General features: G+C 42.8%; 1 protein-coding gene across 4 annotated transcripts in view; it reads left to right on the top strand.

Annotated features, from left to right (window-relative positions):
* WDFY4 (WDFY family member 4) overlaps positions 1-24,408 on the top strand; it is a 370,216-nt gene that overhangs the window by 247,682 nt on the left and 98,126 nt on the right. For all 4 annotated transcript variants that reach the window (XM_037056671.1, XM_037056674.1, XM_037056673.1 and 1 more), the window contains exons 41-44: positions 955-1,161; positions 2,520-2,571; positions 5,355-5,521; positions 18,380-18,528. In XM_037056671.1, coding sequence (XP_036912566.1) covers positions 955-1,161; positions 2,520-2,571; positions 5,355-5,521; positions 18,380-18,528 — 575 coding nt within the window. The remainder of the gene's footprint in view (positions 1-954; positions 1,162-2,519; positions 2,572-5,354; positions 5,522-18,379; positions 18,529-24,408) is intronic.

Genomic DNA, 24,408 nt, shown 5'->3' on the forward strand with positions numbered 1-24,408 from the left:
TTCATTTCTTTTCTTTTTACATTAAGTTTATGCCACCTGTGCTTCTTGTTTTACCTTTCAGTTTCTGAAAATTTAAATTAAAGTTTAGGGCAAATGTCATAAAATATTTGCATAATTGCACATTTTTCCTGCAAGCAAAGTTGACTCAACTGCCCAAACTGAATTGAAATGTTTCCTTGGCAGGTGATGTATGAAGCTTGAATGTGGCGTACGAAAGCAGTTTAAGGGTGTCACTGTAAAGGTTTGAGGTATACTCTAGCAGAACGTGTGATAGTCAAGTGCCATAGGCACAAACTATGAGGATTTCATTAACACCAAAGGTTTTAGCTTCGGAACACATTCTAGAATCCTTGAACATTCTAGAAACATATATTAGGATTTAAAAGACCCTTCGATATCATCCAGGCGAAACCTCTCATTTCACAGTTGGAGATGTCCAAGGACAGAAATAACTTGCTTAACTCAACCCATTGTAGGCTAGTCTGCTAATTCCTACCACAATGCCACACTAGAGGACCAAAAGATGTGTTTTCAGCATCATTTTGGAAGGGTAGGGGTATGGTAAAATTTCCTGTCCATTTTTAATTGTATGGGCTAGGTGAAATTCTCTATTTTATAACATAGATGCCCAATCCACTCTGATGATTAGCAGCAGGATCTTTGGGACCTGTCACTCTCTGCCCAACACCCAGCAGTCACATGTCTCTGAATCCTAAAGGGCTGACGGTTTTTTTCTCCCTTCTCCAGGATTAACTGTTCTCAAAACTGAGAAACCAATTTCTTCTCTGGGCCAGGTCTTGGATACACTGCACATTCTGAGGGTAGTTGGGGATGCCTATTAGGGGCCAGTTTTCTTAGACAATTATGAGGGACTTGGTCTGTTTATCCCAAGAAATTTAGAGTCAGGCTTGTGAGTGAAATGTCCAGGGGTTACACTGCCCTTCTGTTTTCCAGAGGCGGAGATGTGGCAACATCAAGGCAGCCAAAGCCTGGGCCCGGATCCAGGAGCAGCTCTTTGGGGAGCTGGGCTTGTGGTGCCATCCAGCAGAAGCCATATCCTGTTCCCAGTGGGAACTGGACAGGAGAGAAGGACCTGCTCGCATGAGGAAGCGCCTTAGATGCTTATCTCCACTGGAGGCCCTGAGTGCAGAAAGCCTCAAGGTAAGAGCTCCACGCAGCAAGGCAATGATGCTTCAGTGCAGGAAGAGTAGGGTGCAGTGTCCTCAGCTTTTCCATCTCATTTTGTTTTTTCATCAGAACTCTTCCCAGTGTATTTTGCAAGAGCTTTGATATGGGCAGGTCAGAGAGAGAATGTATGTAGTTAAGGAAGGATTGCCCTGATTTACTCCTGATGCTAATTTAACAGAAAAAAAGAATGACTTACCTTCCCAGGTAACAGAGGAGAGATGCTGTAACCACAGCCTAAATGGATGAACCAACGAGTGAGTGAATGAATAGGGAAATGGTTCATATCTATACCACTGACCTAGACCACACTGACATCCACAAAAGTCCAGTGGAATAATCTAATTGCCATTGTTGGGAAAGAGCCACATGATGATCACTGTCAGCTTGCATCAGTTACTTGTTGCAGAGCAGTCATGACCAGCACTGCTCTGGGCATAATTGTACAAGCAAATCTCATAGCAGGTTTTACAGCGGTAGCATCTTGAATTCACCTATTTCTGCAAGTTCAAGTCAGTGACCCACTTAGTTTGAATGACATTGAAGCTGTACTGAATCCATAAGGAATGGAATCTGGGCAGACCTCAGGGGTTTGCTGTAATAAAGCTTGAACTCTGTCATCAGACTTACATTTTTACCTTTTAAAGGACTAGGAGCCAGTAGGATTGGTAGTGGATTTAGAAAAATCTGTTAATAGATTTTTGTTTCTTCATTGAACAATTCCCGATTTAAGAAAGTCTAAAAACCAGCCTTCCAAATACTGGAACACTAGAAAATATGTCTATTTTCTAGTCTGCAACTTCAGAATCTTTTATCCACATTAAATCCTTTGTAAAGCCTAATGGGAACATTGAAATTCATTTATGCAGTAGACACTTGAAATTTGAATGTATCGTCAATGAACATCTTGTGGTATATAGTATATTTCCCTTAATATATTTCTTGGGAAATGGGGCAGGAGAAATAAGTAGCCCACACATTGTGCTGATGAACAAGCAAGAGGCTGGCTGCAAAGCCAAGTCTGTCCCCGACCCCCCTCCAGGGTGGTCTACACCACAGATCCAAGATGCTATCTAATCTCATTTCACCATCATTTTTGGTGATTACTGTAATTCTACTTAATGGAAGATTGTGGGTTTTTCCCCTTTGACTCAAGAACATTAATACTTGCATTTTATTGTGGCCCTTTAGGATTTAGCATTTTCTCTTCTGGCATCTGACTCTGATGTATGTGATTTGTTTGACGTGATCACATTCATGCATATGTGAATTTGTACAATGAGTGTCTGCATATAGGTAGTATCCAGGACTTAATTTCTCTGGTTTTATTTCAGGAAAGCCAAGACAGAAATGGCGATATTTCTCAAACAAGTGCTGAAAACAAAGGTACTCAGTTTATCAATTTACCCATTTTTTTAATTTAAAAATTCAACCAATCCTTGGTTTTATTTAATATCTCATTAAAGATACAAAATTAATATTTTGGAGGAAGAAAATACTGCAGGTCTAGAGTACGTAGTGCTAAGACTCTTTTCCTTACTATGCTCCCCAAAATTAAGAAGCCTACTGCAGGCCCCAGAGCTCCTTTAGGGGGAGAATTCTATGTAACACTGAAACAATAATTTTTTTTCAGGGAAACTATCTTGCCAATTTGCTGTATCAGGGAAGCCTGAAAAGTGCCCCACATAGTATAAATACCTGTTCAATAGTATGTGATCCCAAACACGTAGGAGGAAAATAACAGACTGTTTTAGAGTAAAAATGGATAGAATAGATATTTAATAGTTCTTACACTTAACTCTGATTGTAAAAGTTACAGATAAAATAGTCATTATTACAGTAGTCCCCCCAATCCATGAGGGATATATTGCAAGACCATACTATGTTTTTCCTGTACATTCACACCTTTTCACTTAAAGAAAGCACTATGATGCTCTGGGATCATTATTAAGTAAAATAAGCATAAGCACTGTGATACCTTGACAATCAATCTGAGGACTGAGGCACTACTGAGTGACTAACAGATGGGCAACACACACAGCGTGGAGACGCTGGATGAAGGGAGAAGCACTTTCTGAATGGGGTGGAGCAAGATTGCTGGAGTTTTCATTATGCTACTCAGAACAACACACAATTTAAAACTTATGAATTGTTTATTTCTGGAATTTTCCATTTAATATTTTTGAACTGTGTTTAACTACAGGGAACTGAAACTGGGGCAAGTGAAACCACAGATAAGTTTAGTACTTCCCAAACATAAAAAATACTTTGGATCCCATTTTATGTGTATACTTATGTTTTATTTGTATCATTTTCATGGAGGAATTTGATTGAATTGATTTGCTGAAAATTTGGGTTTCATTTTCAGAGGTCAGTTTTGCCAAGAACACATTGATACACACAGACACACAGATGTACACACTATATTTCAGGGTTTGTGTGTTTCTACCAGAAACTGCCTTTTGCTTTGGGCACTCCCTACCTATTACTTTCACTATTTCCTAGGCTGCAGATAGTGTCATCGTTTTAACCACATTACAACTTCTTAGTGTTGATCATGTTGTCTCATTTAAGATCTTAGTACTGGATTTTCTTTTGAGCTGGATATCTTACCAGTCTGTAGTATTTCCCTAAACTGGGAATCCTGGGCTCTGAATCCCAGTTTGATCTGGGAGTCCCACGGTGGTATAGGACTTATGATAACATTGTAACATCCATTTACTTCTCTTCTCTCCACCCCAAGGCCCACAGCTTAAGATCAAAATGAGAATCTGCCCACTCTCTCTTTCAGAGGGGGTGGGTGGCTACAGAGAGTGCAGTGATGGAAAGTGTGAGCTGAACTACAGTCCCGGACTACTGAGTCCTCTGGTCCCTAGGGAGCTCAATCAGTGGGGAAGAAAGGGCCTGTGGGTCTCCAACATGACTTCCTGGGTGCCTACAACTACATAGTGTTCTCCCTGCTGGAAAAAGCCTGCAGGGAGAACTTTTGCTCATCCATTTGTGAGAGACCCAGGTGGGAATGAGGTCACAGAGGTGATCATCTTGGCTTAAAGAAAATGTCTGGCAACCGCTTGACTTCACAGCCTTGTGCAATATGCCTGCTCCAGGCAGATGGGCACCCAGGACAGGATGGAGGAGTAGAATCTAGAAATCCACATAGGTATGTTCCTAGCTGGCACTCAAACACCCATGCCCAGGAGCACATCCTTAGAAAATAAGTGTAGATGTGCACATGAATGACTGCAGCATAGTACATTCACAGAAGTACAGATACAGATACACAAACCACCTGTATCTCAAAAAAATAGGAGGTGGGTAGGGTGATTATGAAAAAGCCACACAATAGAATATTGTTTTCAAAGAACTTCTAATGAAATGGGTAAATGCTCATAATACAATCTTGAGTAAAAAATTAGGAAAAAACTATAAATGCAGTATAATTCCTATCATGTCAAAAATTATATATGTGTGCACTTATACAGAAGTAAAGATATCAGAAGTAAATAAACCAAATTGTGGACAGTGAAGAAAAACAGCCTAGAGTTGAAAAGCTTATACTCTGGACTCAGAGGGACTAAGAGTCTGCTTCTATTACAGCAATCAAAATGCCTTGAGCAAAGTAGTTAGCCACTTTCAATTTTCCCATTTGTAAACTGAGGATAGGCAGAATCCACAACTGGTAGGACTGGATGAAAAATGTTATTAAAAGTACCCAGCACAGAGAACATGCTTACCAGATGGGATCTGCTATTATTTACACTATCTCTGGGTACATGAATATTTGTTTTATTTCTCATAATTTTATGTTTTTTTTAAAGTTTAAAAAAACTGTACAATAAGAAGACAGTGCTTCCATAACTTGTTTTTTAAAAAACATTGTTTTCAAAGAGTAAACAAAGTGAAATTCAGATAAAGTGAACCCTGATGGAGCAGCCATGCCTGGGCACATCATCTGGAGGGAATCAACCCAAGGGTGTGTTGAGCACACCACAGGGTTGGAGGGATGGTGTCAACTTTCAGAAACAGTGAGGGACACAATGAGATGCACACCATTCATGTCTTTCCTGAAACCTTGCAGTTCTTCGCAACAATGCAGGCCCAGACTACATACCATGCCTTGTGGTGTCAGGTGACTCATGCCAAAACTGTGTTGCTTTATGCCACTACAGATGAGCTGATGCCAAAAGAAGCTGAGAGTGAGAGAGGTGAGGTGGCAGCAGATTGCGCCCAGCTTACCTTCTTCCCTGCCTTACATGAAAGTCAGCATTCTGAAGATTTCTTGGAACTGTGTCAGGAAAGACAAGTTATTTTACAAGAACTTCTTGATCATGAAAAGGTAATATAGCCCATCATGACTGTTCTTTCAAGGTAATCAGACATGAAAGAACTAACTTTTCTTCACTCACATGGAAGGAGATAGCTCCCCACACTATAAAAAAATCAATGCACATGCTCCTGCATTTGTGTGCCCAGGGTAGGCATGCAGATGGAACTGCACACCTGCCTCAAAGTATTTTAAAGGTGAAAAATGAAGGTAACAAACAGTTAAATGAAATATGCTCTAGCCTTTATAATACCTGGGAAACCAGTTTTAAATGTAGAATTCTTGACCTTGTAGTTTGTCATCTTGGCCCCTGCCTGCAGACTGACCACTCTGAAGAGTACAATGAGAAGATAGTGCTTCCATAAGTGCTCCCATATTGAGGGGCTTTGGTGGATGTGTTTGGACACCCTGACCCATATGTCCAAGTTGCTCCCACACTCTACACCTCTCAAGCCTTGGCATATAAGTACACTTTTGCCACTGTCAACCCTCAGAAGTGTGAACTTGGAGATAAAATGTGCAGGACCAGGAGGTAGGCTAGAGCAATTAATAGGGAAGTCTACATTTGGGATGCCTGGAGCTGGTTCATGTCCCTTTCATATGACTGCAGGAGGGCCAGAGGGGTCTCCCTGAAGTCTGAGCCCATCACAGGGCTCCTCTTACCCAAGTCTGAGAAAGGTGTGGAAATTGTGAAGCACATGTCTTAGAGCAGAACAGACCTGAGCTCAAATCCCAGAGTAGCCACATACTACATGGCGTGTCACCTAACATTTGGGAGCCCTAATTTTTCTTATTTTCAGTATGGAATTTATACCAACCACATCACAAGATTCTTGTAAGGCTTAAATGGAATACAGAGACTGGCCCAGAGCTAGACACATATGAGGTTGCTCATTGAAAACTATTCCTTCCCTTTCCAAAGGCTGAGTGGTTGGTTTTAAGGGCTAGGTGGATTTCAGGTTCTTATCCATCAACTCCTCAGTACCAGATGCAGGTGAAGGAGATGCTTCAGCAAAACAGAAATTCAGCAAGCCAAGCAGGTGCCATACAGAGATAAGTGTGTGAGAGCTGAGGGCCAGTTGAGCCTCAGAGTGCATGGAAGTAGATCTGAACTAAAGGCTACAAAGTAAGCAGCTTGGATTTCCAGGAGTAGGAGATAAGCTTAGAGAGCCTGTGATGAACATGAGCAAGGTACAGAAACTAAAGCATGTCCTTTCTAGGAGCAGCTTTCTTGCAGAGACTCCTGGAGGGTGTTAAGCTGGGACTTGCTCCTTCAAGGGGTTGGATAGAAGAGCTGGCTTAAAGTGAATTGGCCAAATGGATAGCTGCAAAATTTTCAGCAAGTTGCTTAGCTACTTTCAGATTTGGATAACAGTTCAAGCAACACAGTCCTGTAACAACATGTCCTTCTTATACCTGCTTAACCCAAAGCTTTCGGGCTTAGAGCACATTGGCAGGTCTTCCTCCTGCCTTTTACTGTCTTTGCTCACACTGGTTCATCTAACTGTGGTACCCTTCCCACTGGAATCTCAGCATCTGACTCTCTGAAGCTTATATATTTTTTAATTTTATTTTTCAATTACAGTTTACATTCGGTATTATTTTGTATTGGTTTCAGGTGTACAACATAGTGTTCAGACAATCATACACTTTACAAGTGTTTCCCTCAATATTTCCAGTACCCACCTGGCACCATACAGAGTTATTACAAAAATAGTATTGACTATATTCCCTATGTTGTACTTTATTTACATCCTCATGACTATTTTGTAATTACCAATTTGTACTTTTTAATCCATTCATCTTTTTCACCCAAATTCCTTTCCCTATAGCTACCATCACTATGTTGTCTGTATCTATGAGCCTGTTTCAATTTTGTTTATTCATTTATTTTGTTCTTTAGATTCCACATGGAAGTGAAATAATATGTTATTTGTCTTTCTCTGACTGACTTATTTCACTCAGCATAATACCTTCTAAGTCTATTGGTACTGTTGCAAATGGTAAGATTTCGTACTTTTTTATGGCCAAGTAATATTCCATTGCATATATGTACCACAGCTTTTTTATCTACTCATCGATGTACTTGGGTTGCTGATCTTGACCACTGCCTGCTCTGAGACCTGGGAAACTAGTCTCTCCTTTGTTGCTGTCTCCACTGCCTTCTGCATCACCTCCTTTCCATGGTCTTGGCACCCAGGCCAACCATCACCACATCACTTATCTGCCTCTCTCACTGCCTGGAGAAGTCATTCATTAAATGCTAACAAATGAAGATTTATTAAATCTATATTCATTTTATTTTTTAATATTTTATTTATTTTATTTTTAGAGAGAGGGGAAGGGAAGGAGAAAGTGGGAGAGAAACATCAATGTGTGGTTGCCTCTCATGTGTCCCCTACTGGGGACCTGGCCTGAAACCCAGGCAGGTGCTCCGACTGGGAATCCAACCAGTGACCCTTTGCTTCACAGGCCTGTGCTCAATCTACTGAGCTACACCAGCAGGGCTCATTTTATTTTGATTATGGAAGAAATATATGTCCGCTATAAAATTTTAAAAGTAGATTTAAAAACATATAAAACACATACACATATAAATATATATGTGTGTATGTATATATAGTATCCATAGCTGCTGAGAGCTAACAGCAGATAACAGTTTGGATGTGTCATATGTTAATATGTTCATATAGATAAATGGATATTTAGTAGATGTTTAGTAAACTGAAAAGAAACAGCTGAGATCTATGCTTCCTTACTAGAATAACTTTTCTTTGTCTTAACCTTAAAGGTTAAATAAAACAGTGATTCTCAACAGGGGGCAATTTTACCCCTGGAATATATTTGCCAACATCTGGAAACATCTTTAGTTGTTGTAACTTGGGGTTATGGGTGCTTCTGGCATCTTTTGGGCAGAGACCAGGGATTTGCCAGGCATCCTACAAAGCTCAAGAAAGCCCCACCCTTTACCAAAAAATAATTATTCAGCCCAAAATGTTTATAGTGCCAAGGTGAGATACCCTGACATGAAGAACACATATTAAACAGATCTCAAGTCCTGCCCGACTAAGGAAATGTTGGGTTATTTGTTGTTCCATATTGGATCTTTTAATCATTTTGATAAGAAGACATCAATAGAAGTGCTTTGGTTTTGTTTGGCGTGTTAATTTTCTATTGCTGCCTAAACAAATTATTATAAATATAGAGACTTAAAACAACATACATTAATAATCTTAAAAGTCTGGATACAACATGTTTCACCTGCTTCTTTGTTTAGAGTCTCACAGGGCTGACGCCAATGCATTGGCTGGGATGCATTTCTTTCTAGAGGCTCTGGGAATGAGTTTGTTTCCTAGCTCATTCAGGTGTTGGCAGAATTCAGGTCCAATTTTCTGTAGGACTGATGTCCCAGTTTCTTTGCCTGCTGCCAAACAAGGCTAATGCTTAGGTTCTAAAGGCTACCCAAAACCTTGCCCTGTGGATCCCTCCCTCCATGTTCAGAGCAGGCTTCAGCAGGTGGAGTCCTTCTTACCCTTCCAATCTCTCTGACCCCTTTCTGCTCCACATCCCCCCCCCTCACCCTTCCATTGCATCTCTCCTACCTACACTTCTGCCTTCCTCTTCTGATGCAAAGGGGTCATGATATTACATTGGATCCTCCAGATAATCCAGAATAAGTTCCCTATGTTAAGGCCCATTTATTCATAACCTTAATTTCATCTACCAAGTCCCTTTAAGCACTGCCTAGGTGAGAGTTTGATGGGATAACCAGGAAGAAGGCTCTTGCAGGACATCTTTGGAATACTGCCTGCCACACTTGCTATCATTCAGGGTCCATATCCCAGATCCTCATCTATGTTCTTTCTCTTTGCTCTTCCAAGGAGAGCTTCTGCAGATGGCCCAGTTCCCATGAGCTTCCCAAAGCCTGACTGCTGATTCCAGCCCTGACTGGATTGGTTTCTGGGCAAAGTCTGGAGTTTATAGTCACAGCTAAGAACTAGTCTCAGCCCCAACTGTTTGGCAGATGGTACTTGTGTTGGTCTCAGAGAGTCTTGTTTTTGCTGATTGTCTCACCCAGTAACATTTCCCTCAGGAGCTTTGTTGGGGAGCAAGAGACTGAAGCCCACAGGTGACTTACATTCTCAGCTCCTGAGAGGCGGAACCAGGAAGAGGCTGTTCTCCCATCCTCCCCTGTCTTGTACTTAAACTTCAGTCTTACTCAGTCTCCATGTAGCACAGCAGGAAGCTGTCAGAAGTGCCACACGTGGCTTGTTGTGGTAGCAGGAATGCCAGGCTGTGCAGACAGTAGTGAGCAGAAGCCATCAGGGGCAGAGAGCAGGAGCTTCCAATTAGCACTGGTGTCCCCCTTGCCTGCCAGAAGGGGCCAGTCCGGGTTGGGAGCTCAAATGAGTGTCAGCCCCCTGAACAGGAGATTGAGCAGCGGCCAGGGCAAGGTGACTTTTGCTATTGTCTGGACCTGTGTTTTTTTCATGAGTTGATCTCATTCCTTTCGTTGGGTTGTACGTGTTACTTCTATTTCCTGGTAAATTGTGGGAGAAATTGTTTCCTGGTTCAGCCTGAGTTTCTACACTGTCAGAGGAACCGAACCACCAGACACACCTGTTCCCTGAAGAAGCAAGTATGGAAAGAGAAAGGCCAAGGTCACAGGGAACAGACTCCCTGGGGTAGGGTGTGCAGATGCCATAGGCAAATGTTATATAGACCCCACCTGCCTAATCACACCTCCACCATTAATACGTCTAGTGACTTTGGGTAGGTAGCAGAACCACTCCTGAGCCTCATTTCATTTATTTTTAAAAATGGGACTATACTCTTTGACTCACCATTTTGTGTCAAAGATCAAAGAGGTGCTGTGTATTTCTGTCCAAATCTCTGTGCCCAGCACTGGGGGAGAACTCAGTGGGTTGTGTCTGCTGTTGGTCACTGTGGCCATTGCTCTTTTTTTTAGCGGTCCCTTAGGATATGTTCTCTCATTCCAAGAAGGAAGGAGGAGTGGAGTACCAACCCTGGTCTCTAGGCCACGGCTCTGAGGAAGTAGGAAAAGTCCTGTCAGTGCAAACAATAATGTACTCTAGTTCAAAGCTGTTCCCAGCCAGCCTCTGGGTTCTCCTGTGAGCCAAGGAACTTCAGAAGTTAGGGAAATGCTGTGGTGAGAGCTTGGGCAGAATGGGGGACTCAGGAGTCTAAATGGGCCTGTTGTCCTTCTGAGATGGTGGATGATGAGACAGTGGGTCAGAGTAGAGCCCATGAGAGGCCTGACCTGCTGGGATGGGGCCCCTCTAGGAGTTCTGTGCCCCTTACAAAATGCAAAATTTTATGGAAAAGAGGAAAGTTGCTGGGTTTGTGGTGTGGATTGATGTGTGGTTAAACTGAGGAGGCCCCTGAATTTAAAGCATGAGGTAGGGAGAAGTGCAGGGAGGTAGGCCCCAGAGCTCAAGAACATCCTTGGGTCAGAAGAGAAGAGTCACATCTAGACTAGGGAACTCTTTGTGGATCAGCCCCAACTGACTGGTGGGCTAATGAGGCCTCTGTAACCAGCCCCTATACATCTCACCACTCAGATCCTTACAGCCTGATGCCCACCTGCTTACCAACCCCCTGCAGCTGAGGCCTCCAGCCTGAGCGAACCTGTCCTGGTGTCTCCATCCACAATGCACTCAAAGTCCTGGATTTCCCACAGCACCCTGCACCTTCCACAGCACCCTACTCACTCTGCTGCCAGCACCTCTCTCATTTCATGGCTCTGTAATTGTTTCTGTGTCTGACTGTAATTTCTTGAAAGGCAGAGACAGGCTTGGGTTCATCCTTGTCTCTCTCTTTCATGACACACAGCATTCGTGCTCTGGGAAGATTTGGAAAGCATAGCTAGGTCAGGAAGCCATGTGCAGGGAGCCAGCAGGTATGCAGAAGGGCAGGGTGGGGCTTGAAGAGTGGGCAACCTGCTTAAAGCTTCAACTTCGGTCTGCCCTTGAGTGCCTGGGGACTCTGGTCAAGGGGCGGCAGGTCCTGGGTGGACCCGTCTCACAGGGGAGTCTCTCTGGGAGCAGGTGGGACATAGTTTGGCAAAGGCTTGTCACCATGGCAACTCTTCCACCACTGTTACCAGGGAGGCAGTTGCCAGCAGTCAGCGCCAGGGGGCAGCTTCTTGCTGGGAAGGTGTTCAGACAGACTGAAAGCTTCATTCTGTTCTGTTTGTTTCCATCACTGGCAAAAATGTCAGTGCCCAGACACCTGGAGCCTCTGCTCTGTGTGCTCTTCTGAAGGCATGTCCTCTGATCTCACTGTGGTCCTGCAATGGTGGCTCTCCATTTCCATTTCAAAGATGGCAAAAACAGCCTGGGTGGGCTACTAACTGGAATCGCTGGGATTTCATCTCAGGCCTGTCTTACTCTAAGTTCACATGATTTTTCACTCTTTCTGCTATCTCCCAACCTACTGTACTGGGCAAGTTATGTAAACTCTCCACCACCCTGTCCTTCAACAACCTTCCCATGTTGGGCTTGGTAGTGTTGGCTCCAGGTCCTACAGTGCTTCCTGTATGACCTTTCCAGTTAGCAGGCAGGTGGCCCTCCAGGTCCCTCAGCACCCATGGCATCTCTGCCTGAGACATAGCACATCAAGCACATGTCAACCTGCTTGCCTGCACATGCCTTAGCACCGGTTTGCCATGGCTGTCATCCCTGTCCACTAGACTTTCCGTTTGGACAGATCTGGAAGTTGAAGAAGGAAGGATTATTGCAGTGACCTTTGAACCATAAATGTGTTCAAACAAAAGTGCAGAAAGTTCGTATGCAGCAGGGGTGTATGTGTGTGGATGTGTAGGGAGGTGTTTTCTGCATTTCCTGGGCTGATACTTTCGGCTTGTGTTAAGACATTTTGTAGCAAGTATTAGATACAAACTGGGAATTCCCCTAATTCAGATAATTTCATAAAGCCTGAGGGCCTTGTGCTTTCTCTAAAGAAAAGTACACCCACAAGGTGGTGTGGGTGGCGGGTGTGTCCCATGCTCAGAACACCTAGGAGCATCTACCTTCCAGTGGCTGTCACTAAGGTGGGAAGGCAGCCCTGGCTCCTCGTCTCCTGCCATCTCAGAAATATAAGCTTTCATGGCTTTTGCCATGCATGGTGCAGGGGACTCCAGAGTGTAACAGCCTTTCAGGCTTCTGGATGGCCCACCCACAGAAGGCCTCTGGGGCGGCAGGTGGCCTGGGGCTGCAGGATGGGAGCAGTTTAACTCACTTCTCTGTGTGCACAAGGGAGCTTTGATTGCCTCCAGCGAGGTTTCTGGGACAGTAATTATTCTGTGTCACCTTGGTGTCATTGATTAATGATTCCCTAAACCGCAAACACATTTCTCTCCTGACAGCTCCACTTGACGTGGAGAGTAGTTTATTTAATGCGTGTTCACAGTAAGCCTGAGTCAGCCACTGTGGTGTTGGGGACAGTCCCTTGTGCCTTCCATGCAGAGGCTCTGAGAGGTGAGGCTCAGACCTAGTCCAGTCAGAAGTCAAGTAAGGGTTGTTTTGCTACCAGTGTCTCATTAATTACATTGAAAACTAAACAGTAGTTATTTTTTATGAAAACTCACTGTAAAATATTATTTAGACCTTGGAATAAAATCAGCTCAAAGGGAAAGAGTTTTGCTCTGGACAGCAAAGTATAGTACCAAGCTCTTTCCAGGTATTTTTTGTGGGTAGAACATGAAGAAGTATATTAACCTTTCCAGGTTTTAACTTGCCCTCTATGTGAGTTGTCATGACTGACTTTCGAAAACATAGAGTTGCATATGTCATCCCTACTTAACACCTTTTGAGACCCTCTTTGGCATATTTTGTACACAAGACCACTTTTGAGCTGGCCCTGCCCTTCTCTGGACTGGCCTCCCTCACCTTTATGCACACACATACATGCACACACACATATGCACACACTCCAGAGTTTCTGCTCTAATTATACAGAATTATTTGTAATCTCCAAACATGTCCTCCTGGCTCTAGACTTCATGCCCTGGATTGCCCTTCCTTGTGTTTATCTTCTTACCTCCTTACCCCTTGGGGTCACCTCTGTGAGAACCGCTTATCTGGTCTCCCTTCTGCCCCTTCTCTCACCCTTGTCTGGCCTGCTCCCTGTGCTGTATCCCTGCAGTGTCCCTGCCATGCTATGCCCGGGACAGTCTATACTCTTCCATCTCTCCTGTTAGACCATGAGCACCATGAAGGCCTTATGTCCCTTTGTGCTTAACAGTGTGTGGAGTACACACCAAACATTCAATAATTATCTCTTAGAGGGATGCATGAAAAAATGAATGAGTGATGAGAAATATGCTTTCATAGCCTCACAGGTGTTCATAGGTCAGTTTCTCAAAGTACAGTCTTCAGATAACCTACATCCAAGTCATCTGGGCTGTTCATTAAAATGCAGATTCAAGGGCTTGTCCTGCACCTCCTAAATGGAAACCTCTGGGTATGTGGCCTGAGAATATGAATTTCAACAAACATCCAGGTGATTCTTATATCCATCAACTTTTTGAATAAGTGCCTGAGATCCAAAAGTCCAGGTTTCACAATATTCAGAGGCACCCCAGTGAGAAACATGTTTCTGTTTCAATTAGTCACCATCAAGCAGATACTTAGTAAATGCAGCTTCGGCCAGACACTGCGCTTTGAACAATCTTCAGAATTGTAAAACATTGGCTGTGTGCTGGTGTAGTTTCCATCCTTTCCCACCTAGTTTCCTCGATGAGGCAGGGCTGGAGGCGTGCCTGACCGTGGGCTTGCTTGTGGCAGTGGCACATGCAGGCAGGCAGGGGGCTTTCCTGCTCTGTATCTGCCTAAAGAGATGAGCTGATACAAAGAGATCCTCACACTGTCTTCTCAGATTTACCAAATTGGTATGTAAAGCACAGTATGTCCTTATCATTTTAATATACTTTTATTGATTACTAGTGTGACAGAATGCTTTATATAATAATGTTCAAGGTAGCAAGAGTAGATGCCACACTGCATAGGTAGCCAATATAAATGTAATTCATATAATTTCTTTCCTTTTTGATACCCCACTTTTCCTCAACAATCTGTGCAATTTTGAAAAATGAGCATACTCATTCTATATGCCAGCATAGTAGACTGTATCAATAGCAAGGTGTAGGCAAGCAGGAGATGTACAGAAAGGCATGCATGCTACATGTGAGCAGGCTAAAGCATTCCCTGGTCGATTTTGCACAAATATAAGTGAATGGACATATTAGCTCTATTCTGCATACCCCATGTGACTGCTCTGCACCTCTATTTTCCCACTGATGATATCAGAGTGTTACACTCAGTTGCAGGTGAGTAGTATGGGAAAAAATTTGGGCACCTGTTGCTGATCTCCTTTTGCAGATGTGCACCCTGAGACCTGACTCCTGCAGGACCTACTGTCATGGGCTGCCATAGAATGCTCCTCTAACTTCCGCTCCAGCATTTTGGATTTCCAGACACACTGTTCCTCACACACAGGTCCAGGTGTCAGCGCATCTTAGTTATTTACCTAGTCAGGGGTGATAACATCTCATCCAGCTGATCGTAAAGAAATTCTACTTACGAAGCAGAAATTCCACTCTTTCTACAATGATCAATAGACTCGGGCATAAGAGATTTCTTAAGCATGAGTAAACTGGGGCTGGGGCCCTCCCAGGACTGATTTAAATGGAAGAGGGGGTAATAGTTCACTTGGGTTCATTTGCTAGTTTTTATAATGCCATTCTTTTCTAGCACAATCAATGCTTAAGCTATTAACCCTGCTCTCATTAGACATTTTTCTTGTAGTTTGGTTTGTTCTCATTGTTACTTAGTTCTTCCCAAAGGAAAGCACCAGAACACCATGTGAACGTACTCCAGCCCCCGCTGTGGAGGCCACAGGGTTTGGGTGAAGGTGGGACCCTCTGTGGTGGGAGGGGTTTTGGATGTACATAACGCAGAACTGGTGCTGCCATTCCACATCTCACCAGGTGGACTTGAAAAAAGGTTTGAACAGCCTGGCATAGTCCTCCTATCAGTGATGATGGCAGTGTGAACTGGTGCCACCTGTGAGGGGGCAATCGGGCAATAGTTACCAGAGTTTAAAATGCTCACACCCTGGACTGAAACTTCTATTTCTAGGATTTTAACCTATAGATTTACTTGTGTATTCAAAGGGGCATATGTCCAGGGTGGTCACTGTAGCATCATTTGTCATGTCAAAACATTTGAAAACAACGCTAATTAAGAGGGGATTGCTCCAGTAACTCGTAGTACAACTGTGCAAGTGCACAGGCTGAATCTATTGATAAGGGTGGGACAATTCTATAAGAAGTGACTTACTTGGAAGGGTCTCCAAGATGGACTGTTAAAGGAAAAAAAAACTAGATGCAAAACAGTAAGTACAGGAATATGTTGTTTGTGTAAACAAAGAGACTATGTATAAAGCAGGCTTATGCATTATTTATAGAATCTCTTCAGAAGGATGTATTATAGGAAAAGCAAAATCTCCGCTCTACCCTCTTATTAGAGTGTCCAGCTAGGTCTGAGAATTGAGTTGACAGAATACAGATTAACAGGAGAAAAGCAAACAGATTTTATTTTCACATGTACTTGGTAGCCTTCACAGGAAAATGAAAACCTTAAAAGTGGTTAGGTTTAAGTGTTTATATACTAGGCTGAACAAAGAGTAGTAATTATGAAAAGCAACTAAAATATATAGGGTGGCTAAAGGAGGATAAGGGTAGTTTACTAAGGTTTGTCCGTACAGATTTCTCTCAGCCTTGCCTCCTTATATCTGGTGATAAGGATGCTCTTTTCCTCCTGACACAGGGTGGCCATCTTTCATATGGGAGTGTTATTGCCTGCTTTCAGGAAGAAAAGGAGAAGCCCAAGTACCCTATTTGTACCTTATTTTTCAAGCGTCTTTAACTCAAAGTAATTCCCATGCCAAGGTGGCATGTTTAGGGGCACATATCCGGCACTCCTTGATACAAGCCCATGGTTATGGTGGCTGCCTCTGGGCAAGGCTGGGGACTTCATGCGATGCCTCAGTCTCAATGTTTAATGATTCCTTTATTCTCAGTGTTTCACTTTTTTTCATTTTTATTTTCCACAGCTTGTCTAGTAGTAGTTCCTGTCAATTCTACCTCCTCTTGTTTAGATTCAATTATATCTCCCTGGCCTCCCACTTTCTTCTGCCACCCATCCAAAGTCATCACCCCTCAACAGGACCACTGAGGTGGCCACATGAATGATCACTCTCCTGCCACTCTTGGCCCTTTGCAACCTACTATCCAGCCAGCAGCCAGTGTCATCTTTGAGAAATGACCTTTCCTTGCTTTCTATTGTAAACAGAACAAACCCCAATAGCCCTACCAAGGCATCTAAGGCCCTGTTGTTCTGAGCACTCCTACTTTCCAACTTTGTGTCAGTCATACTGATCTGTATGACTGACTCTCCTCCCTGCCTCTAGGCTTTGAGCCAACCTTTCTTTTCTCTGAAATCTTTTATCCCAGATTTTTCATGCTGCTCCATTTCCACCCTTCAGTTCTCAGGGTTTTCTAAAATAATACCCCCAAGTTTCTCTCTGCCTTGTCATCACCCTGTTTTATTTTTTGCTCTCAGCACATATTATAATTTGTAATAGTTTATTGGTTGATGTGGTTGTCTACTATTCATCTACTTATACTGGGCATTAAGTGCCATGGGAATAATATTCTTGCTTATCTTGTTCCTCCCTTTATGCTCAAAGCCTGGCTCAGGGCCTGGCATGGAGTCACTGTGGAATCCACAACTGTTGAATTGAAAGATGTCACCAAATGAATGAAGTTGTAAATGAGTCCATGTTGAAAGTGGCTCTGAGGGTGGTTTTAGGGCCTACTCCAGTAGATGCAGAAGAGACCAGGAGCCAGCTGTCTGCAGCAGCCTGGGTTATAGGAACTAAGTATCCTCAGTTAGGAAAAATAGTTCAGTAATGACTTATCCTGGATTGTAGTGGTGAGTACTTATCTTGGAACAAGTCTTTGATGGCCCCGAATCTCACTTTGAGTAATTCCATTTGAAATGGAAGTTATAGACAACTCACTCAGGGCCTGCTCTCCAGATTTCACTGCTGTGCCCTCATCCTTGCTCCCAATGGTGAACAGGAAACTTAGTTTCAATCTTTGGTGAGAGTCTTACCTCTGGAACCCCTCTTTAATGTTTTATTTCTAATTAGAGTAGTAAAACCTCCCTTGCCCAATTGTAAAAATTATATTGGTTAGTGTGTGTAAAATATTTACAATCATCATATGGTAGATGGTCAGAAAATGTCAGTTCTTTTTTTGTGTAACAGGAATTAAGCCAGTATTATCCTGAAAAAATGTTGTCCTTTGAATTATTCTTGGTTCATTTGGGCTATACCTAGAATTTACTTATTCCTATACTTATTTCTTCAGAAATTTATTCCATGTACGGACCCACTAAGTCCTTGCTTCATGTCTGGGTCACACCAAGACGTGGTCCCAGGTCAGGATCCCTGGAAAGCCACTGTAAGCCAGGAAGTTTCTTGGGAGTGAGGGTTACAGGACTGGGCAGAGGGAGAAGTGGGGCTGTGATGAAGTCTCCAGTGAGGGTGGGGGTGGCCATGGATAGTAGGTACATCAAGTAACTAAACAGGGTGTTGGTATAGAACAGCCGCTTACACTGTGATGAGCAGTGCAGCTCTGCAACAATGGCTGCTATTCTTGCAGGTGCTACTTTTACCTCTGAGTGCCCAGTGGGTGACAAGTCACTGTCCTCCTGCCCTTCATAAAAATGACAGACATGCTTCACTTGCCCATGGCCTGACTGTGGTGCTTTTTCCCTCCAGGTGACACAGAAGTACTCCCTGGTGATTGTACAAGGCCACCTAATCTGCGAAGGGCTGCTGCTCTTTGGCCACCAGCACTTCTACATCTGCGAGAACTTCACACTCTCTCCTGTGGGTGATGTCTATTGCACTCGCCACTGCTTATCCAAGTGAGTCTCCACTTCCTCCAGCAGATTCTCCTCTGAGCCCCAATTTTCCTTCTCAGCTACTCTCACTACTACCCCTCCCACTTTGCTCTTACTATGGACTTAGGTTTGAGCCTGAAATGAACCATGAGATAAAACTGAAGAAATGTAAAGCACAGGCTTTCTTGATTCTGGTTCCCCAAAGCTAAAATTTGGAATGGATAACTGTGACAGCTCCTCATGCTTCTCCTGATGTGGAGTCCACCACAGGACAAAGGGGTCATTCCTTAGGTTATTTGGGTAATAAAATGCAGTCCCATGAGTTTACTCATTCAACAGCTTGTTGATTACTCATTCTTATATGAGACGTCAGGCACTGTCCTTTCATGCCCAGCAAGTGCAAATAGCAGCATGGGAGGTTCCTTTGGAAAGAGTTTGGGGCACACTAGCATCATGAGGCAAAATACGTAATATGGGAGGATCCTTTGGAGTTCACACTTGAAGAGATGGCAAAAGAAAATGGGCTAAGACCTGAATCTTAAAGGATTTGGGTAGAAATTTGAAGAGTTACTTTATACCAACTAATACCAGAGGTCTCTGGCAGGAAATTCCAAGGTTACTTTTTATGATCAAATGTATTTGATCCATTTGGTTCAATCAAGCTCTTATTGATTAATTCTCTCGTGCTTATAGACTATGACCATTTAAAATCAAGTTGACTATGTTTGCACTTTTGCTAGAAGTTCAGTTGTTAGGTTGTATGTTTTCAGTTGGTCATTGCTTTTGAAAGGATTTGGATGAGGATTTCTTCATCCAGAGATGAGCCTGGACTTTTCTAAGGCTCAAATGATGACCTGTTAGTCCAGAGTTTCTCAAATTAACTTACACTGAGTCACCTGGAAGCCTGGTTGAAACAGATTTTAGGGGGCTCACTTTTATCCCAGTTTCTAATTTGGCAGACCTGGGGTAAGGGCTGAGATTTTAACAAGTTCTTTGCTGCTGCTGATGCCACTGGGCTGGAGGCTACACTTTGAGAACTATTTTGAGAACTATTGACAGAGGAGTCAGAGTGTTACCTGCCAATAACTAAGAATTTTTTAAAATTTATTTAATTGGGACTTCTGGCCAAGATGGAGGCGTAGGTGGAAACACTGTGCCTCCTCACACAACCAAGTTTAAAGACAGCAAAGTTTTAGTAACAAAAACACAATCAAAACACAGAAAATTGAACTGTAAGGAAGTCTGACAACAACGAACCATTCAGCCAGACCAGTAAGAGGGGCAGAGTCAGCAGCTGGTGGAGTAGGGCCATGCTGGAAAAAGTGGCCGACCGACCCAGGTGCACAGGCGGCAGTTGGCAGATCCCAGGTGTGGGGTGGCAATGGATGGACCCAGTGGGGGTGCAAGGTGGCTGGTTGACCACGGTCACACATCCACAGGCAGATAAACCAGGCGAAGGAGTGAGCAGTGAGACAGGCAGCACAGGCTAGGGCTCCAGCGACAGGAATTAAAGCCTAAAAGCATCAATTGGAAAAACTTTTGGGGTTGGGGTGCCAGGAGAAGCTCCCAGGCTCACAGAGAGTTTGTTGGAGAGACCAACAGGGTCCTAGAGGATGCACAAGCTCACACACCCAGGAACAAGCACCAGAAGGACCCAATCTGCTTGTGGGAAGTGGCAGAGGGGACCAAAATCTCAGAGAGAAAGGATCAAACGCCATTGCCCCTCTCTGACCCCGCCCCCACACACAGCGTCACAACCCAGTGACTGGATCACCCCACCCTGGTGAACACCTAAGGCTCCACCCCTCATACATAACAGTCGAGAACAGACCAAAACATTATAGCTCAAGAAGAACAGCTCAAGGCCCCAGAGCTAATACTTCTAAGCGACCAAGAGATAGCCAACCTATCAGATGCACAGTTCTGAATACTGGTGATCAGGATACTCGCAGAACTGGTTGATTTTAGTCACAGATTAGAAGAACAAATGAAGGCTAAAATAAGTTAAATGAAGGAAAATGCATAGGGATCCAGTAGTGATGGGAAGGAAACTGGGACTCAAATCAAGGGAGTTGACCAGAAGGAAGACAGAAACAAACAAACAAAGAGAAAAGAATGAAGAAACAAGAATTCAAGAAAGTGAGGAGAGGCTTAGGAACCTCCAGGACATCTTTAAACATTCCAACATCCAATTTATAGGGGTACCAGAAGGGGAAGAGGAACAGCAACAAGTGGAGGAAAGTTATTTGAAAAAATAATAAAGGAGAACTTCCCCAATCTGCCAAAAGAAATAGACTTCCAGGAAATCCAGGAAGCTCAGAGAGTCCCAAAGAAGTTGGACCCTAGAAGGAACACACCAAGGCACATCATAATTACATTAGCCAAGATTAAAATGAAGGAGAGAATCCTAGAAGCATCAGGAGATAGGGGGACAGTCACCTACAAAGGAGTTCCCATCAGACTGTCAGCTGATTTCTCAAAAGAGACCTTACAGGCAAGAAGGAGCTGGAAAGAAGTTTACTAAGTCATGAAAGGCAAGGACCTACATCCAAGATTGCTCTATCCAGCACAGCTTTCATTTAGAATGGAAGGACAGATAAAGTGCTTCTCAGATAAGGTCAAGTTCAAGGAGTTCATCACCACCCAGTCCTTATTATATGAAATGTTAAAGGGACTTATCTAAGAAAAAGAAGATAAAAATATGAACAGTGGAAGGACAGCAAACTCACAGTTATTAACAAGCACACCTAAAACAAAAGCAAACTAAGAGGACAGCTAGATCAGGAGTGGAACCACAGAAATGGAGATCACATGGAGGGTTAGCAACAGGGGAGTGCGAGGAGGAGAAGGGGGAGAAGGTACAGAGAATAAGTAGTATAGAAGGTAGGTAGAAAATAGACAGGGGCAGGGCAAGAATAGTATGGGAAATATAGAATCTAAAGAACTTGTGACACATGGACATAAACTAAAGGAGGGGAATGATGGGAGAGGGGGAGTGCAGGGTGGAGGCCAATGAAGGCAGGGGAAATGGGACAACTGTAATGGCTTAATCAATAAAATATGTTTTAAAAAGAACAACCTATGACTGGGAAGGCGGTGCAGCCCTCTGCCAGCTAGAGTGGGTTCCTTGCTGATCGGGGATAAGAAAAAATTGGCAAAATCCTGTGAAGCCTGCTTTGCTAAGAATGCTTTCATTCATATGATAAGTGTACGAGCAGGAAATGAATATGTCTCCCAAAGTTTTTGCAACCCCCTTACCTGACAGACACTGATTCAGATTAAACCCTCACATTTCTTTGAAATGTTATCTATTGTTTGATCCTTGCCACCTGACATTGATTGAAGAGCTTTAAAAAATTTTTATTTGTTGTTCAAGTATAGTTTTCTGTCATTTACTCCCATTCCAGCCCACCCCCCACTCCCCACCCCCAGTAACTAAGAATTTTTTTCTCAGTTGCCATATTATTTCCAGCTTATGTCAGGAAGCAGGACTTTAAAGAATATGGAAAGGTTGGTGGGGAGCACTGTTGAGGGGTGGGCTGGGATGGGAGTAAAAGACAGAAAACTGTACTTGAACAAAAATTAAATAAAAAAAAAATTAAAAAGAAATAAAAAAAGAGTGTGGAAAAGTAGATGTCAGCCCACCCTCCTTTGATTTAGATTTGCTTTAAAATGCTTGGCATTTTTCTTTCTGCTGAGTTTCATCTTTTATTCATACCAAATGTTTACCGATTGCTGGGAGTCCTCTGTGCTTTTCCAAGGCAGGAGAGCATAATTAATACTTGGCACACACATCTCATCTTATTGTTCATGTTTTATTGATACTGATCAGTATGGACAATGCATCTGCCAACTTGCCTTTCTGAAAGCTGATGAAAGCTTTCTACTGTACCTAAATTCATGGTGGGCACATGTGATAACTGGCACAATCCATTGCTTCCCTCTTCACCTCTGGGTTAAATTTCATTAGTGTTACACAAGATCTTATTGATTAGAAAAATTGTGTTTATGAGCTGCATCGAATAATGATCAAATTGACTCTATCTGTGTTTTTAATAAAAACCCAGTTTTCAGATTGTATGTACTCACTTGATTTGGAATGAAAAGGGGGATTACCATATCTGGAAATGTACTTTTCTAGAATGCACATAAGAGTATAGGGAAAACTAATTAAACCCTGGAATGTCACTTGGGGATTTCATAGGTAATTTCATTCACCATACCTCAAAGAAGTATTTGTTAACCCAGACAGTGCTTTCTCTCTCAGATCTTATCTACTGCCCTAAGAAACTGCTAGCACTCATGTGGAGGCAGTTTTCAGAGACAGACAGGCTATAGATCATGTCAGATCAATGGGGATCAAGTCTTGTTTTGACCATGGAGACTAAGGAAGATACATAAACAAGCCAGTTAAAAATAAAGCTAAGTCAACCCTGAAATGTTTCTCCAAAAGACTGCCATCAAATTGAGTTCAGCTGAACATTAGACCTTGAAAGAGGCTCTCTGATGTACCATAAAAATATCGAAATAAACTCAAGAACGCTGCATATTCTCCAGCAGAGATTGGAGTTTGTACTTTGGAACTTTTCTTAGAAACCAAGAACCTTTCTAGAAGGTTTTAGTTTGTTTTCATAGTATCTCTTTTTAGCTGAATAGGATGACTCCACTAGGTCACTAGGACTGCTGTAACAAAATATCAAAAGCTGTGTGACTTTAAAAAACAGATATTTATTGTCTCACAGTCCTGGAGGCCAGAAGTCAGACAGCAGTATGGGCAGGGCCACTCCACTTCTATAGCTCTAGAGGAGGATCCTTTCTTGCCTCTTTTGGCCTCTGATGTTTCCTGGACACCCTTGGTGTTCATTTGCTTGTAGATGCATCACTCCAGTCATTGGCCATCTTCTCTCTGTGTGTCTTCACATGATCTTTCCTTAGTGCATGCCTATCTCTGTGTCCAAGTTTCCCATAAGGAGACTAATGATATTGGATGAGAGCCTATCTTAATAGCTTCATTTTGATTTTATTACCTCTGGTATTTACCAATTTTAATTTATTTTATCTTTTTTAGAAAAAATTTTATTGTTGTTCAAGTATAGTTTTCTGTCTTTTCCTCCCACCCCTCCCCACCACCCAGCCCTTTCTGCCTCCTTCCTCCATTTCCACCCCCATTGTTGTTGTCCATATATACTTTATAGTTGTTCCTGCAAACCCTTCACCCTTTGCCCCCATTACCCGCTCCCCTCTCCCCTATCATCACTGTCAGCCTGTTCTCAATTTCAATGTCTTAAGCTATACTTTGCTTGCTCATTCATTTTGTTGAATAAAGTCTCATAGTGAGGTATTTGTGGGGTAGGACTTCAAAATACCTCTTTGGGAGGAAATCATTTAAATCATAATATTGTCAGTCATGTTCAAAAGTTAACTCGGTAGAAACCCAAACCATCCAATCAGCTCTTTGAAACAGGGTGCTTTTAATCAGATATTTTCTCCCTATCAGTCAGCATTTTAGGACATCATTTATCCATTTAGTTTAATTTATAAAATGCTCATTGAAAATCTGTCTTGTACCAGGCACTGTGATAGACTCCATAGATACAAAAAAGTGAGTCAGATGTGGGATGATTCTGGTAAAGAGTTTGTGATCTAGTGGATGATTCTAGGTATGAATTTTAGGTATAAATTCTGACAACAATTAAACATTGGGTGATAATAATAATTGGATAATGAAGGTGTCATTGTCATTCTCGCCAATGCCTTGACCTGTGATGCTGTTTGACCTAAGCCAAGGGTAGGAGCTATAATTACCTCTATGGCCTCCCTGGGAGTCAGACAAGTTTACAGGAAACTGATCTTAGCCCCAGAGGGAGGCACTAATAATGAACAAAGGCCTCAGCTGGCAGTTGG

This window comes from Sturnira hondurensis, unplaced genomic scaffold (assembly GCF_014824575.4).
Source record: "Sturnira hondurensis isolate 20B ecotype Veracruz unplaced genomic scaffold, ASM1482457v3 Scaffold0009125, whole genome shotgun sequence".
Classification (NCBI taxonomy): domain Eukaryota; kingdom Metazoa; phylum Chordata; class Mammalia; order Chiroptera; family Phyllostomidae; genus Sturnira; species Sturnira hondurensis.